General features: G+C 41.7%; 1 protein-coding gene and 1 long non-coding RNA gene across 5 annotated transcripts in view; one reads left to right on the forward strand and one right to left on the reverse strand.

Annotated features, from left to right (window-relative positions):
• The first annotated feature begins 3727 nt into the window (after window positions 1–3727).
• On the forward strand, window positions 3728–4465 carry LOC307203039. Its single transcript, XR_013833093.1, has 2 exons — window positions 3728–3856; window positions 4161–4465. It is a non-coding gene; the product is annotated as an uncharacterized lncRNA (long non-coding RNA).
• Window positions 4386–17685, reverse strand: part of MAPK6 (mitogen-activated protein kinase 6) — a 36617-nt gene continuing 23317 nt past the window's right edge. For all 4 annotated transcript variants that reach the window (XM_079953275.1, XM_079953276.1, XM_079953274.1 and 1 more), the window contains exons 2-6: window positions 10533–11695; window positions 10088–10232; window positions 8972–9136; window positions 7775–7976; window positions 4386–6754 (exon numbers count right to left, since the gene is read on the reverse strand). In XM_079953275.1, coding sequence (XP_079809401.1) covers window positions 5662–6754; window positions 7775–7976; window positions 8972–9136; window positions 10088–10232; window positions 10533–11087 — 2160 coding nt within the window. In that variant the 5' untranslated portion in view covers window positions 11088–11695 and the 3' untranslated portion in view covers window positions 4386–5661. The remainder of the gene's footprint in view (window positions 6755–7774; window positions 7977–8971; window positions 9137–10087; window positions 10233–10532; window positions 11696–17685) is intronic.

The raw sequence follows: 17685 nt of genomic DNA on the forward strand, positions 1-17685 counted from the left end.
CTGCTCTTCCACATGCAACCAGTTTCATCACGGCATGATCTCCTGATCAGTGGCGTAGCGTGGGGGGTGCAGGGGGGGCCGGCCGCACCGGGCGCAACATCTGGGGGTTAGGGTTAGGGATAGGGTTAGGGGGCGCAAATCCAGGGTTAGGGGGTGCAAATTACTTGCCTTGCCCCAGGTGCTGACAACCCACGCTACGCCACTGCTCCTGATTCCCCGTGGTCTTAGCCAAGTAATGGAAGTGAACCAGAGTTCAGGACAGATGAGCAGATTATGAACTCACCTACACCGCAGCTCAAGGCTACCTGGAACCAATGTCCTTTGAGCCAGCATCTCTCTCCTCCAGCCGCCCTAATTTGAGCCCTGCAAGAGCTGACTGCAGTGACTCAGTGGCAGTGTAACACATACAGTCCAAACATACAAGTGAGCCTTGTAAAAAAACAAAACCCAGCCTTGAAGCTCAGCTGTACCACAAAATTGCCCAGGTTTACCAAGCACATATCAACATATCTCTCATTATAGTGTACGTCTGTGTGGACTTTAACCATTAGATCAGGAGTTGCGGAACCTCAGGCCTAGGGGCCCAACACAGCCCTCCAGGCAGCTTCAGGAAGTATGGGCCCCAAAATGCTGGGTCGCCTCCAAACCAGTGCTAAAACTTCTGTAGGGCTTTGTAGCACAAACCCCCCATTTTTAGCGCCTCCAAACTGGGTAGCTGATATCAAAACGGGTGATTATAACCTCCCAAGCCACATCCTCCACCAGCCATGATTTGCACCCCCTTTGAGTATTTTTTGCCTGAACTCTGATAGTACTTTTTAATGACCTGGATGGCAGATAGAGGGGTGTGTGAGAGAGTGTGCAGAAACTAGCCTACTGTACAAAGGTAAAATTTACATTCATTGCTCCACCCACCTTTGCCCCTGACTCCACCCACCACTGGCATTTCAGAAGGGAATGGGGCCCTCTGGGTAAAATAGGTTCCTTGCCCCCATATTAAGTGCTTTGGGAACTAATGTGGGGAGAGAAGATGGGTTTTAAACATAATAAAGACCCCAAAAACCCTTGTTGACAGTGGAGACAGTTCCTCCTAGATCTGAGCCTGCCTGCCAGCTCATTCCCTTCCATCCACTCAGCCTCCTTCTCTCCCTTGGGTGGTTGATCAAAATGCAAATTCCACAGAAGACTTTTGCCTCATTTTGATCTTTTGGCAAACAGCAGAGAGGAAATCAGGAGGCAATAAATAAGACGCCCTGAAATCCACTCAAACTGTCACTGAATGAGAGCGACAGACCGTCAGCAAAACCTAAGCAAACAAACCCATCTGCTTCCGAATCATTTCCGAAAATGCTGCCGTACCAGTTTGCAAAAGCACACCCTGCGTAAATCTTCGCTTAAATCAACACGTGAGTCATAATAAATCTGTTAGTCTTTTCATATGATTTTGGTCACACCAAAACTATAATTAGTGAAGTGCAAAGGAAAACACAGTTGAAGCAATTCTTTGGTGCTGTCAAGCACATGGCAGGCATTTTTCAAACTAGTTCATATTGGAAGAGGCTTTTTTATTTTTAAAAAAAGATAGCTGCCTTTAGAGATTAGTGTGTTGCTGTTTTTAATTTTTTAAAAATTATTATAATGCATTTTATGTGTCTACTGGATTTGCATCCTGTTTTTTGAATGAAGCCCTGAAAACAGCTCACCCCACATTCCCAGGCATCTTATCATTTATTGCTTGGTCCCTTTTGCTCCATTGTCCTTTATTCTTAATTCCAGTCCCCTTAGGGCTCAGCCAATTTTTATCCCCTCTCTCCCCCATCCCAAGTTCCTCTTCTGCTTTCAAGTGTTATCAGCTGCCTCTATCTTGGGATGATCAATTCTTTCCCTCTTTCTTACCCAGTATCTTTGATTCTTTCCCCCCACTACTTATAACCATCCACTGAAAAAACAAACAAACCCAGAACTGGGGCACTCAGATCATTGCACCCAAGCCTCCCACCTAATTCCTTCTGATTCTTAGCCAAAAGCTTTCCTATAGCTTCATAAAAATCAGCGTTTTCCTTCTGATATCCCCTCCAGCCAGATCTCCTGCTTCCCTCCATTTAGCAAACATCCTCTCCCATTTCTTGTTCCAATTCTTACTGCATGCATCCTAGTTTTAATGTGTGCTTTTAAGAATATAATTAGTTTTTAACTCTATGAAAATTAGCAGTTAAGTGTGGTGCTTACTGGTTCTATTTAATTAATATCCCAATTCTGTTTTGCTACATGAAAATTTATGTTTATGTTTGATGCCCTTGTTAACTCTTGGGCTACCAAATTGTGCGCATTCAGGTCTCGATGTCAGAAGATCCGAAAAGGGGTGTGAGGATTGTGTGTGAGAATTGCAAGTTTGTGGGCAAACCGCACACTTCATGGCACACCGTAGGTGGCTTTTACCATTAGACAAATAAAAAATAAGGATTTCCTAGTTGGAGCCATACTGATTGCATGGCATTTATTGCATCAAGAATATTATGTTTCCATGGACATTTAAGTATGCTAGTTACTTTGTTCTAAAGTTCCTTCTCTCAACAGTTCCAAGAGATAGAAAGGTCAGTATCTGTTTTGTAATGGATACATTCTGTTACATAAGTTCTAAGAGTAGCCCTGCTACTCAACTTTATCTTTTACTTTGGGGAGTGAGAGGGTTTATACAAAGGCTGTTATCATTACACCAGAGCGAAGATCTGGCAAACACACAATCAACCTTTCAGAAATGGTGTAACATTAAAGGTCCTTTAAAGGTTTCTATAAAGGACTGTTACAACTTTTTCCTCTGATCAGCAGAAAGGGAGACTGGTGGAAACGTCAGTCATCTTTTGCAAGCAAAATGTACCGGTAAGTCTTAGTAAGTTAGAATGGAGAAAGTGAGCATGCTATGCTGGTGCGGGAATAATGTTGAAAAGAAGTTATTGCTAGCGGTGCAATACATAGGGTATTTAGCTCATTTGCCACAGGCAGTCAGCCAAACCAGTAGTTTTCTGACCACACCCTTGGGATGGATTTTGGTTTACCAGGGCACTTAAACCGTATCTTGTGTTAGACATGGCATGCTGTCTCCCCAAACAGCATTATGACAAAGGTCCAAGTAACGTTGCTTCATAAAAATGAACTCTTCAGTGACCAGAAGAGGAACTGTGTGAAATGGATAAAAGCCTACTGTTTCTAACCTTGCTGAAGAATATTCTCACACATTCTTCTCATGCTCAGAATTATTAAAATGTAAGCTTCTGGTCAGATGCCAAGCAGAACTGGGAAACAGACTCCAGTGGTTTCTGATTACTACTTATGTTGAGGACCAGGAAACTGCACACTTCACACACCAAAGCCAATAATATATCACATGCATTCTCATGGCATGGGCCAAGCACTTTAGCATTAACTGGAACAAATCAGTAAATACAGTGTTAGCACGGATCCCAAAGAAATAAAAATAAAAAATCATCTGCTTTTACTAACGTCTTGATCAGACACAAACTAGAAAGGAAAATCATTACATAAATACCATAGGGAACTGTTAACAGGTTTTACAACTCTGTACCTTCAATCCATCTGTTTCATTATAGCTGTAAAAGGTGGACACCCACTCCCTGCACTGATGCTTTGGAGCAAAATCCATGCAACTTCACAAGCACGTTGAATATAAAAGATGAAGTAATGGCAAGATGGATAACTTTTTACTTGTATGAAACAAGTCTCCAGTTATTTTGCTTTTGCAATGCAGGTGGCTATGCATTACACAGCTATCCCAATTTTGAATATACCGTCATTTTTTTTGGTTTAAGATTAGAATGAAAGCGCCACAGGTACAGTGGTGCCTCGCAAGACGAAAAGAATCCGTTCCGCGATTCTCTTCGTCTAGCGGTTTTTTCGTCTTGCGAAGCAAGCCCATTGACGGCTTAGCGGATTAGCGCTATTAGCGGTTTTTAGCGGCTTATCAGCTTAGCGGCTTAGAAAAAGGGGGGAAACCCTGCAGGAACTCGCAAGACATTTTCGTCTTGCGAAGCAAGCCCATAGGAAATTCGTTTTGCGAAGCGCCTCCAAAACGGAAAACCCTTTCGTCTAGCGGGTTTTTCGTCTTGCGAGGCATTCGTCTTGCGGGGCACCACTGTAGAAAGGTCAGAGCTTTCTCCTCCTTCAGACAATGCTGGAAATGGCATGCTTTGCCTGAAATGCTTTGTATGAAAAACAGCACACACAAGGGGGAAATGTTTCCATTTTAATTCCTTACCCTGCCACAATTGTCATTTCCTAGACCTGGGAACAAGCTTGAAACTGATTAAGGCTCATGTCTTGCAATTACTCAAGGCTATCTGAAGCACTCCCATGTCAAGACAAAAGAATAATTTTTGCTGGCCATGTTTTTATTTGTTTCTCTTTAAAACAGGGGTGCCAATGATACATAGTTTCCCAAAAACAAAAACAACAAAAACCCAGAAGGCAAAACAAACTGTCAGAAGACCGAGATGCTACATGCTACATTTAACCTAATTATACTCATGCTTGCTTTGGGGATGAGACAAAGGGCATCATTCAGTAAAAACATACAGTAAAAACAAAATGTCTGACCATATAGAACTTTCAACCTACAGTAATGTTGTACCTTAATTGCTTCCATGCACACAACTAACATTACAAAAATTGTTTTTAAAAAATTAAAACAATTAAGACTTCTAGGAGCATTTTATAATAAAACAATTCCTAATTTCTTTGTAGAGAGATCAAGCACCTCCAAATTGCAAATTCCTATACACAGTGAGTGCCTTACTTGAAGTGAAATCTCTTTAAAAACTCATATGGATCACCTCAGAATAAGGGGATGTTATTTCATCTCTATTTCAGCTATGTAGGCAATAAACCACAGTGCTAACAAGAACTTTATCTGTAAAGCAAGTTCAATTTTTTTTTTACTTTCTATCATGACAGAAAATATAATTTGCTAAAATAAATAAAACGCTGCATATTAACATTTCCACTATAAAGAAGGCATACCAGAATATTTATAAATATTGAATGATTTCTCCATACCACCTACTACAATAATGTTGGCTAAATAGAAGTGCATTATGAAAAGCACTATGGGTGGTTAATGTTTTGCCACATACTGCTGTTACCTTGAGGTAGATAACACATGCGTACCAAATTCTGCATTTATTTTTCAGTTGCTGCTGGTATCATGTGTCTAAGAAATGTGTACAGTATGAAAAATTCTAAAATACATATGAATGAAAATGTTTCAGGGAAAAATAGATATTTTCATGCAAATATGTATAGTCTCACTGTGTAATTTTCAAGGCAAGATTCTTATTTTTCCTCTGCAAAGCATGAACTGTTTAAACTGAAGAGTGTTTCTACTTGGTTTAGTGCATTTTCTTCTTGTTTCCTCCTGCAATGTGCATTGTTTTGCTCTGTTCTTTACTTTTGTGTGCAAATGACATGCCAGTTTTTAAAAAAAAGAATTGTCATGTAAATAAAGTAATTCTGGATTGTAAAAACAATGGTAAACAGAAAACTAAGGAAATTCATACCAAAGTTAACATTATCTGATTTCAAGTAAAAAAATTACTTACAATAAAAAAGAACACACATTTCATGAATACAAAAAGAAATGTCTGCCGTTTAGTTTAGGTGTTTCAGAATGCTGCTGTATGTTTTGTGGGGAATCTGAGGAGATGATTTCATAGCAGACGGCGTTAGCGTGGCCTGTATGGATTTAAGTGGTGACCCAACGGGGCTGTGAAACTGAGGAATACCTATCGCTTCAAGGTGCTTGTTAAAGAGAAATTCCCCACTATTGCTTAAAAAGCTCCCCTCTCTTTCTTTCTCCCCAAGCTTCCCATCTTCTACTGGCTCAGTTTCTAGCATCTCAGCATCTTCCTTCTTGCTAAAAAACCTGTCCAGGTAACTGGTGTATGGATTCTCCTTCTCAATCTGCTCATCCTTTCTGACTTCGCAACAAAACTGGTCTATGAGGAAACATTCCTCCCCACCATTTACAAGCTGCCCATCCCATGAATTTTGGTAAAGAGCTTCCAATTGGGCCAAGTTGGCCATTCCTTTCTCCTGCTTCTCTCTGCTTACTGACTTGGATATGCCTTTCGACTCTAGGTGGGACACTGAGCTATTCAAGTCATTTAATTTGTCAATATCAGTTGACTCGTGCTGCAAACTAAGCTGAATAGTTCCTGCAATAAACGAATCAAAATCAAACCCTTGATTCTTCTCCTTCTCTTTTTCTGCAAGCTGCGAGGCTTCCTCAAGAGCTATCTGAGCTTTCACCAATCCATTCCTTTCACATTTTGACTTGCCTTTTTTATCTGATTTCTCTTTGCTCTGCTCCTTCCAGTTGGAAAGATCTATGATAAGCTTGGGCTCATAGTAATGGTTCACTTCACTCTCTCTCCAGACCAAATTATCTAGGTATGAAGAGGACCTCATTTTGTAATTACAAGTGTGGCTACATTCCAGATCGCAGTACTTGTTTTCATGATGATCTGGATACTGCCAGCAAGGCTCAGTGGAAAAGTGGGTATCAAACGCTGGATCCTCTAGATACTTTTCACGATCGCCATCCAAATATTTGCGAGGGTCTACTTGTACTTCTTCCTCATCAGTCCCATCGGAAAGAGCCTTTGGATCACGCTGAACTTCATCAGCTTCAAAATTGTTATGACTAGGCCAGTCATGGTCTGAAAATTGACTGTCATGATATCTGTAATATTAACGGCTTATGTTAGTAAATTACAGGCATCCACTTGCTTACATAGTGCAGAAGAGTCAAGACAGATAACAGCAATGAAAACTATGAATAGCCACTCATTTTAGACTCAATGGTATGGCAAGTCAACTGGCAACTTCCCACACTCTTCAGAGAGCTTTAATTTTGAAGCTTTTCTCAGTGACAGCAGAACTCATTCCTTAGCATACAATTTGCGAAAGGACTGCATCTTCATTTAAGGTGATGTTAACATTTCAGTGTCCTATTTCAGTTGCAGATTTCTTAGCAGAAGGGAGAAGAGGAACCTTGACTCCCAACAATCATATTTTAAAAAATGGTTTTTTTGTTCTAACTGCTGCATTTAGCTTTAACCTGAAACTGCAACAGTTTGGAACTCTTTCAAAATTACACATTTAGATAATGGTTCCAAATATTGGCTGGTGTCATCAATCAGAGTTATAAAGTGCAAACTCTTATGATAAAGAATTTGTCATGCTTCAGTGAGAACAATGTTAATTTTACTAAATGCTCACAGCAAGGTTTCCTCCCCATTGGGGTATTCACATCTTGGTTATAAAATGGAAGTCAACGTATTTGGGGAAGTACATTAACAAAGATGCCACTATTCTGGAAAGTCACATTATTTTCCCAATACATATTTTGCATTGGAATGTACAAGATTCCATCATTCTGTTGCAAAACTAGCTAGAGAACACCCAGTGCACGTGGACTTTTATCCCCTTAGCTGGTCAGCTGAAGCTAATGGGGTAGGTGGTTTGGGACACCATGCAAATGGTAGCAATTAATTATAATAATTAGAATGGAGAAAATTCTAATCTAATTTATGGGGGCGGGGGGAAAATGAGAAGAATTTATGCTACAAGATCCCTTTCCTCCTCCTCATGGAAATGCTTCTCCCACCTCACAGCATTCCATCACTGTTAAAAGAAGAAATCAGCTGGTGTTTCAGGCACAGTTGCAACATGCAAACAGAATGATTTTGAAGCTGTTTACCTTTCCCAATTATAGATGTGGCTGTGACTTTCGTCCATGAGCAGAATATCGTCCACCTCGTCCTCAATGTGGAAAGGATGGCTTGAAATGGGCTCATCAGTTGGAAAAGAGTAAATACTCATATAAGGATGGGACAAAGCTTCTTCTGCTGTCAATCGATCCATGGGACTAAACGTCAGTATTTGTTCCAGGAAGTCCAGTGCTAAAGAGGGCAAAATGAATAGCTGACTGTTTGTTTGTTTTTTAATCATTCTCTAGTAAGATAAAGTATGAAATGCAAAAACAATGCTTACATTATTTGTGGACAGGTCTTACTTATTTCAATTTTCTGAGCGCTAGAACCAAATATTTAGTAGCCAGAAAAAATTATTAGAGTGCCAGTACTATGCAGAAGGATGTTTTCTTATTTTTTACAGCCTTTCTCTCATTGTGGAACCTCATTTGCTCCACTCTGCTGCTTGTAGAAGACTATATGATTTGTACGATTGCAAAAAGAAAGCACTGTAGTGTTTTTAGCTCACTTCTACAAGCAGCAATGAATCTGATAGAGACAACAGAAATAAGTGGGTTGGGTGTAAATATGCCAGGCTTGTCAATACTGTAGCTACTTGCACCTGGTTCAGTATGAAAACAAAGAGTTAGATCCTAGCAGCTACATAGGTAAACTTTATGAAGGACAGCTCTTTTGTCTCTTTTAGGGCACAAATCACTAGTACTTCCCCAAGAGGGAACACAAGAAAAGCTTCTTAAGATTATACACTTTTGTGGACTTGTTTGGACAAAATACATAGTGTCCACAGTAACAGCCATCAACGGTTTCTACTACCCACCATGATTATACATTTTTTCCCAACCAGTGCAATTCACTAGGGGACTAAGCTCTCAGCCTTGAACTGCCTGGTCTGATTCTCCACGGAATACTGAGTTTCTGTTTAACTCAGCAAATCAGACAGCTCAAGGGGAAAAATGATATTCCCACAGAACACAACCCTTTCCCAAGAGGACTCAGAAACTGGTATAATAAGACACACAAAAACAACTCAATCCACTATTCACCAGAGATTGTCTTGCCCCCAACATGTGTGGAAGGCAGTGTCCATGGCATGCACTAACAGCCTGAAATGTAGACGCCGCTCTTGCCAAACCAGCTCTCTGATGACAAAAAGAAGGGGGAGAGGAAAGAAGAAGCCAAATTACCTTCAGGGCTAATGCCTGGGAGGAGCTGAGTTAAAGGTTTGTGTGGCTCAGTCATATCATTTTTAATGTAAACTGGGATTACGCTAAGAAGTTCCTGACGATCTTCCTCATGCACAACAGGAATTGATTCTAAAATCAGCTGCATCTGTTCAAGTTCATGGGCACCTAAATGTTAAGACAAAAAGCACATCAGCCCTGTTCCAGACACCCATTTATTCATCAACACAGCTAAGAAAGTCCTTATAATGCTCTATGTACTAAATCCAGGCTTCAGAGGGAGAGTGTAGTTAGTTAGGTAGTCAAAGTAGCAGTACCCACACACATCACAGGCATAGAAGAATACCAAGTATAGAAGTAGTACAACATACATTGGAGGGGGCGGGGCTTAAGTAACAGCCCAATGGGGGCTGAACATGCTCAGTCGCCACAGAACTATAGCTGACTGACTTGGGGGCAAGAAGCAGTGGAATGCCTGGAATCCTGAACAGCAACACCCCAAACTGGAACATTTTGTTGCAGCCTCTACTTACAGGACTCTCATTTCCTACCCTTGGAAAGAGTTAATAGACGTTTCCCATGCAAACTCCAGAAAAAGCTATCAAAGTTACCTCTTCCTGCCATTATTTAGTTACAGACTCTAGTTGGCCATTAGGTTTAACTCTTGACTTAAAAACAGGTTCCTCTACCTTAGTGGTGAGTTATCATTTTCCAAATTAAAATGCCCCCAAAGCAAACAGAAACACCATCCTTTCCAACATTTCCTTGTCAGTCATTAGTTCAAACAATACATGAAATCATGAAAAAGATCTGCATCATTTTCTGTACATTTCTCAATCTGTAGTATCGAACAGGTACCAACTAACCTGTTGGTCATGTTGATATATAATTATTTGCTATTAAAATGTTCCAAGACGGAATTGCTATGGATTTCAAAACAGCTGTTAATATGTCACACCTCTAGGCACTAACATTCATGAATGGATTAAAAGCACTGGCCACTTTGATTCCAATAAGCTCTTTGCTTTTCCAAACTGAAGTTTTACTGGCTACATCAATATAACGCACAGAGGTCTTATACTTAAAATGACAGGTTTGCACCCATCCTTCTCCACCAACCTGCAAAGAGAGTTTTTCCTGTGAGCATTTCAGCAAAGATGCAACCTGCAGCCCACATATCAATGGCTTTAGTATAGTTGTTGGGCGATAGCAAGAGGCGAGGTGATCTGTACCATTTAGTAACCAATCCTTCGGAAAGATGGCCCTACAGAAAGAGAAATTTTACTTGCATTTGATTTATCACATTTGTAGCCTGCCCTTCCTCTGAGGAGCTCAGGGCAACATATTTGGGGTGATTTCATTTTCACCTCTCAACTCTGGAAGGCCAAAGAGCAGCAAGGAGAGGTTTGAAAGCCCTTTGTAAACCTCTCCAAGCAGCTCCTTTGTAGGAAATTTGTAGATCTTTGGCACCACCAAGGTGCTGCTGGCTTTTATTTTGGTTTTATTCTGATGGATCTTTTGTTTCTTATTTTATGCCTGTATTGTATTGCCCATCTTTACGTACCTTGTGAGAATAATGAGGATCCATGATCCGTGCAAGGCCAAAGTCACCAATTTTCAGCACCAAATCTTCAGTATTAATGAACAGGTTAGCTGGCTTGAGATCTCTGTGCAGAACGTTTGCAGAGTGAATATATTTGAGCCCACGTAGCAGCTGGTACATGAAGAGTCTGGCATGTTCTTCCAGTAATGGCCCCTGCTCTAGCAGGTTAGCCAGATCTGTCTCCATGTATTCTTGAACAATGTAAACACAGTTCAGTTCTGTAAGAGAGCCTACATCATCTGTCAGTTGACTTCCGTTGGGACCAAGGATTTCAAACACCTTGACAATGTTATCATGGTCAAGTCTTCTAATAATTTTGATCTCACGCAGAGCATGTTTAACGCTCTGAGGATCTGTCAGGACAATTTTTTTGACAGCCACTCGTTTGTCACAGTCATTATCGACAGCAGAAAAAACTAAGCCATTGCCACCACAGCCCAGAGGTTTCAAGTCCATATACCGAGAACCTACATCAAAACCATGAATGTTCATTAGGCTTTCAAACTTCTCTGCCATTATGTTGAAATTCTTTTGTGTTGTTTTTTTTCCTTTAAAAACTACTAAGCTTCTGCAAACATGTACAGATGCTTCCACTGGTATATGAAGGGTCTTGCAGAAAAGGAGAAGAAAAATTTCAGGTTGAATGCACGATAGTTTTCTGACACTCTCATTGCATTGCCAATCAGGCCCGTTGTATCCCCGTTATAATTAGAACTTGAGCAAAGATAGAGAGGTTGCAGCATTCATAGTTCAAGGAAGGTGCAGCATATCCGCAGACATTAAAAGGAAATACAAGGAAATCAAACGGAATGAAGTGACATACTATAGACTCCACTCTACTGTGCTAAACTGCATTTAACGAAAATGTGAATAAATATGCACGTAATAGGCTTCTATTAACATCCTCCTCACAGTGCAGATACATTCAGTGTTGGACTGGTCCTGAGCAGCTTCATTCTATGGTGTTAAATAAGCACTTTTCTCTCCTCTTCCTTTCTTCTTTTCTTTTGTTTAGTTTGTCAAGGAAGAGGCAGCTTACAAAAGAGGCTGTTAGTTAATGATCAGGTGGCTCCAGCTCACCACAATCACAATCAAAGCTACCATCCATCTTGTTCTGTGAAAACCTGAAGAAAAAGAAAGAAAAAGAAAAGCCATATATCAGCACTCCCAAACCATACATGCTTTTCAAACAAAGAGTGTTTAACAGTGCACTCTTTCATAATTGCTTGCTGTGCACCAGAATGTAAAATACAGGGGCAGAACTAGGCATTACGAATCTTTTGATCTACTGGAGAAACCAGAAGCAAGGCTCATCTCCTTATGAACAAGTTGCTTCTGGTTCATCAAGAATTCTCCACCCCACACACAGTAAAGAGAGGCTCTTAGTTGGTAAAGTTCTCAAATTTCTTCTTTACAAGCAAGTTGATATTCAACTACAGTGGTATCTCTACTTACGTGCACCTCCCGTTATGTATCCTTCGGGATATGCACGCAACAAACCCGGAAGTATTTTTCTGGGTTTCGTCATGCGTGCATGCACAGAAGCGCTCTATTGCGCCGCGCGCACGCACAGAACAAGCACCTCTGGTTGTGAAAACCTCGGGATCCAACCGGAGCTCCAGAACGGTTCCCGTCCACAACCAGAGGTACCACTGTATCTGGTAAGAGCTTAGAGTTGAGGCTTCAGCTCACTGGTGTGTGTTTTTGAAAGGGAAGTTTAAGAAAAGCTATTGAACTACCAAAGTGGTGCATGTACTTAAAGGAAACTTGCGCCTCTATGGAGGTGCATTTCATACTTGAAAATAAAGTCTGGAAATAAATCTGAAAAACTAAACATGGGGTAAGGTAAAGGTACCCCTGCCCGTACGGGCCAAACATGGGGTACAAGAAGCAAAAAAATTCAAATTCTTCAATTTGTTGTTGATTCATTAAGTTATGTATCCATATGCTTTATGATGTATCCAACATAAAATATAGAATCTTGGTTAAAACATCTATGTGGTCTCACCCTAGAATGGAGCAAATTTTACACCCTTTATGATATTTATAGTGCTGCTATATGGTGGCAGAAGCTTGCAGGAAATAAGAATATTGAGATAAAGTACAGTAACTATAAGCTATTTAATGTGAAGAGGCCATATTACTTGGAAGTATTGCTGTGGCTAGAAAGAACTTTTATTTATTTTACTAAATTTCAAACTAAGTGGGTTGTGTTTGAGTGAAATATTAACCCCTCCCCCCATTATTCTCTTACACAAATAAGTTCACCCTTTAAGCCAGGGGTGACTAAATGTCCTTGAGCTGAGGACCAGAATGACCCATGGTCAACCCTCTGTGTATGTTGAAGTGTGCATGGCCAAAGTGTAAAAATGGTCATATTTTGGAAGCTGGGATGGGGGGAGGCCACACAAAAATTAACACCACAGCATCACAGCTGGGAACCTATGGGAATAGCCAGGAAAAAAACCACAAATATTTTTAAAAGTTAACATATTTTTTAAAAAAATATGGAGCCACAAAGGTTTTTTTTTGGCATTGTGACATTACAGTGGGACACCAAAAGTACCAGTTTTAAACATCTTTTTTTTTTAGTGATAAATTTGAGGGGCCACAGCAACCTCTTGGGGGCAGTAAGGCTGCCCCTACTTTAAGGTATATCAACCTTTCAGGTTAGACACACAGCTTCTCACAGCCTAGCTTGATGATTGTTACTTCAACCAGTGAAATCACTTTATATAAAAATGATATTATTTTGGAAATCTTTAAATTGGGTTTCAGTATTATCAAGTAGGTGCCTATTTCTCTTTACGTCCAGAGTTTCTGCATCCAGCTACAGTCCTCAAAGTACATATTTTGAAATGATCTCACTGTCCATTTGAGGCCTACAAAATTACAGTGGTACCTCTGGATGCGAACGGGATCTGTTCCGGAGCCCCATTCGCATCCTGAGCAGAACACAACCCGCGACTGCGCACTGCATGTGCACGGGTCAGGGTTTGCCACTTCCACGCATTACATCATTTTGAGTGTCTGCGCATGCGGCGAAACCCGGAAGTAACGTGTTCCGTTACTTCCTTGTTGCCGCAGAGCGTAACCTGAAAACGCTCAACCTGAAGCATATTTAACCCGAGGTATGACTGTGCTTTGAAGAAATACATCTGAGGATAGCAGACTTAAAGAAATGTTTAATTATCTCAAGAGTGAAATGCTGAAACTGTTTTTGGCAACAGAAGAGAAACCCTCTCTCAACAGTCTGTAGCTTATAGCATGAGAATTTGTTCAAACTATCACCGAGAGTAAAACTGATCACTCAGTGTTGGAAGGAAAGGAAATATTTGCTACAACTTTTTCATAATAAAGATGAAACATGTCCCTAGCTTACAAACAACTTGATTCCTGTTTCCATTGCTATGCAGGTAATCAACAGAAAAACCAAAGGAGCCCAGTAAGATATTGGCTTGTAGTTCTGTAGAACTACCCATGATTCATTTGGTTTAGGCTTGTGACAACTTAAGGCTTCAGCTCTCAGCTTTTCTGCAGCTTTTCACCCAGCTTCCCATAGCAGTTAAGCAATTATGGCTACAATCTTAGAGCTCGTCATCTTTCAAGTCGTGGCTGAAATTTAAACTATTAAATACAGAATGGTGCTTTGTCAGAAGACCACAGGGCAGAAAATCAAAATGGCACTTCTGAGTCACAGTTGCATGCTTCAAACAGAAAGGGATGCTATTAAAATTAACTCAGTAGGCACACTTTTCTGCCCATTCATATTATTAGTACCAATAATAATAATAATAATAATAATAATGAAATATTCAAAGTAGCTTTCTGGATCTTCCACATGCAAATATTCAAAATTGCCAAGAGCTTCTTATGACACATCAGTATCAGCCCTAAGTTTTAGGATCAGTCACAGCTGCCTTCCTTGAAATGACAGAGGAGGGGAGAGTACTCTACAGGAAGTAAGAGTATTAATCATTTCTGTAGGGCTTTGCCATTTTCACCTCATTTACACCTACAATAACCTTTAGAGGCACAATAGGCTGAAAAACTAACTTGCTTAAGGGCCACCCAGAAAGTTTTACCACCAAGCCAAGAATTAGAAGCTGAATTAGAATCTTCTATTCCACATCTAGCTGGCCCTCAACAAAACATCTGTAGTGCAACAAGTGCTGAAGGAAAAATAATTTTACACGATGTCATGATTGAAACAGAAAGAAAAGGCAAGTGAGTCTTTTCCCCCGGATCACTGTAATCGTACCTTATTGTATTCAAGGAGCAAAAATTACTTAGCTGGGCTTTTTTAGAATAATAGGAATATTATGCAGAACCCAACTACCAGCCCCACAACAGTGTTCCTGGTTTACCAGAGAACTATGAGTTACATAGAAAATAATGTACAGTTATTTAGGTTCTGAATATAGATTTTCTGTTAGTGGCAACACATGCACGGAGACTGCTACCTCAATACTGTTGGCAACATAACCCTTTCAAACAGATACCCATTAAAAAAGAATATACTAGCCTACCTTTACAAGGAATATTGCATTCCACTGATCACCATTGTGCATTACACTATTTTTTGTCAATTGCACAATAAGAGCTCCTAGTAAGGCTAGCATTTTGTAATGACAGTTACACAACTCACTGATGATCAGGTCATAATAGCAACTCCTATTTTTATTACAAGTAAGAATCTGCAAGTGTTAAAAGAAAGCTGTTATACAAGGGGATAGAAGTCCAATCTCCATATATGTAACTATACAAGTGCTTATGTGGATTCTTTTTTATCTCAGCCACGTTGCACACTGTAGGGAGTGAGTCATCATAAGAACTCATGAAACTGCAGCTCTTTTTCCTCAAACCTCCCACCGAGTCTCCACACATTCCGAAATTGTTAACTTACATATGCTCAAAATGAATATATGAAGGCACAGCACTTTCTCACCAGAAACAAGGGATCAGTAATTCACATCATTAAATAAACCACTCCTTTAAAAATTGTATACTGTTTAATCCTTGTCTTGATTTGCTTCCCAAAGTTATTGCTGTTTTTACAAGAATGAACTGCTGAGGGGAAAGACCCCCACCAACCAGCAAATAAGACAGTTCACAAAAAGTAGATGGTAGCACATAATAGAAATTACTACTTCTGCTTGAATGTTGATATAACCCACTCCTTTTCATTTTCTATGCTAGAAAATAATTAAGTAATTAACCTGGATTAAAGGCAAGTGATTTTAGCCACCCCAAACTGCCTTCAGCACTATCACCATGAAGTTTCAATAGTTAATCTGAGATTATGGGCCCCTCTGGTATGGCCAAATGAAGGCTCATTTTCTTTCATTTAGCCTACAATCCTTTGCACATGCTTCTAAGTTCCATTGCTGGGACGTACTTCTGAGTAAAAATGCATAACAGTACCCTGCAGTTACTTGTAAATTAAAGAATATAATTTTCTTCAAAAAGAAACTTCCAATAGAGCTTAGTAGGACCTACTCTCATGCCTCTATGTGCTTTCTAGAGAAAAGCTATATACAGGGCTCCTTCTGACTGAACCACACAAACTGGAAAGTGATCCTGGGCCCTCCCAATAAGAGACAGGGAACCAGAACAGCTCCTGCATGTAGCAATCCTGGAAAACCACTGGTAAAAAAAGTTCACTTGCCTGCAATTATTTTGTCTCCTAACAATCCTTCTGCCACAGCCTCTTTGCCACAATGGATATTTTCCTCCTCCATGTCACTGTTACACACAACTATTACCCTCTACTAATTGGGTGGGCCTGATACTTTAAACAAGGTCTTGGATGCCACTCACAGAAAAATCTACATTCAGATGTCTTTCAGTTGCCACAAAGGGGTGATGCGGGGGAACGAGGGAAAGAAAAGGTTCTGAAAAAAATCCACAGTTTCATTCAACCGCAGGGCCCCCCTTAAAACCTCCGTCGTTATTATAACGCAACTGATTTGCACGCCACAAGTTGCTGCTTTCCTGGGGCAGTTTTTAAATAGAGGAGGCAAGTGCCCATAAGATAAAAGGGAAAGGGGGCAGTCGGGTTCTCTAGTTCCTCTGGATGAAAAGAAACACTGCAGCAGTTGCTTTTAAAGGCGCAGAGCAGGAGAATGGAAGCCGGGAAATGAATGAAGAGTGTCCGAAGGGCGAGAGGGAAGCCGCCAAGTGCCGCAGTGCCTGGTGGCCACCGGGGGAAGGGGGAAAAGAGCAGACGGGGACAGGCCCCTTTTGGGCAGAACATTTTGTTTCGCAACGGAGACTTCCACGTCAGGCGACACCCGCCTAACGCATCCTTCCCACTCCAGAGATGAAGAAATCCGCGAACGCGTCACTGATCCGCCCTCGTGGTGATCAGAAAACCCCTTTTCCGTCCACTTTAAAAACAAACAAAAAAGGTCGGCCAGGCAGTGTTTACTCGGAAGTAAGCCTCGCCCATTCCCAAGCAAAGCATGCCCAGGGTCGCAACGCAACCCTATGCGGCTTTTTTTTAATATATATATACGGAAGTAAGATCCGTTCGCGCGTTAAACCCACGCTGGAGGGTTATGATCGCGGATCCGAGGAGGAGAGAGAGGCCCCTTCGCGGGGATCTACTGCTCAATGCCACCCGGGCCTTCGCGTCCTCGGAAACCCGCCCGCCGCCTCCTCTCGAGCAAGAAGACGGGGACCGAGGGAGAAAGTCCCGCCGAACTCTGCGGGGCGCGAGTAGCAAAAAGCAACGCGTGCCTGGGATCGAGGCCTGGTGGGGGCGGCGGGAATGGCCGCCCCGCGGGACCGCCCGCCGCCCCCGAAGCACGTCTCCCCTCGCCGGCCTCCATTGTCCCGGGCTTGGGGCGAGGAAACGGGAGACGGCGGGGCTTTTGCCCTTTCCCCGAAGCCGCCGCCTCCTCCTCCTCCAGCTCGCTTCTCAGAGGCGGGAAGGGCCGCCACCAACCGGCCCCAGGGTTTCTCTTCTCTCTTTCCCACCCTCAACCCTCCGGTCTTCCCTGGGCACGGAGCGCCGGGCGCCGGGGAGGCTCCGCCGCACTGCGGAAGGCCTGGCCGGGCTTCCCCCGCCGGGCAGAGGCCCCGGCGGCAGGGCGCGCGGGAGGCGCCAGAA

The sequence above is a fragment of the Podarcis cretensis genome (genome assembly GCF_951804945.1).
Source record: "Podarcis cretensis genome assembly, chromosome: 14".
Taxonomy (NCBI): Eukaryota; Metazoa; Chordata; class Lepidosauria; order Squamata; family Lacertidae; genus Podarcis; species Podarcis cretensis.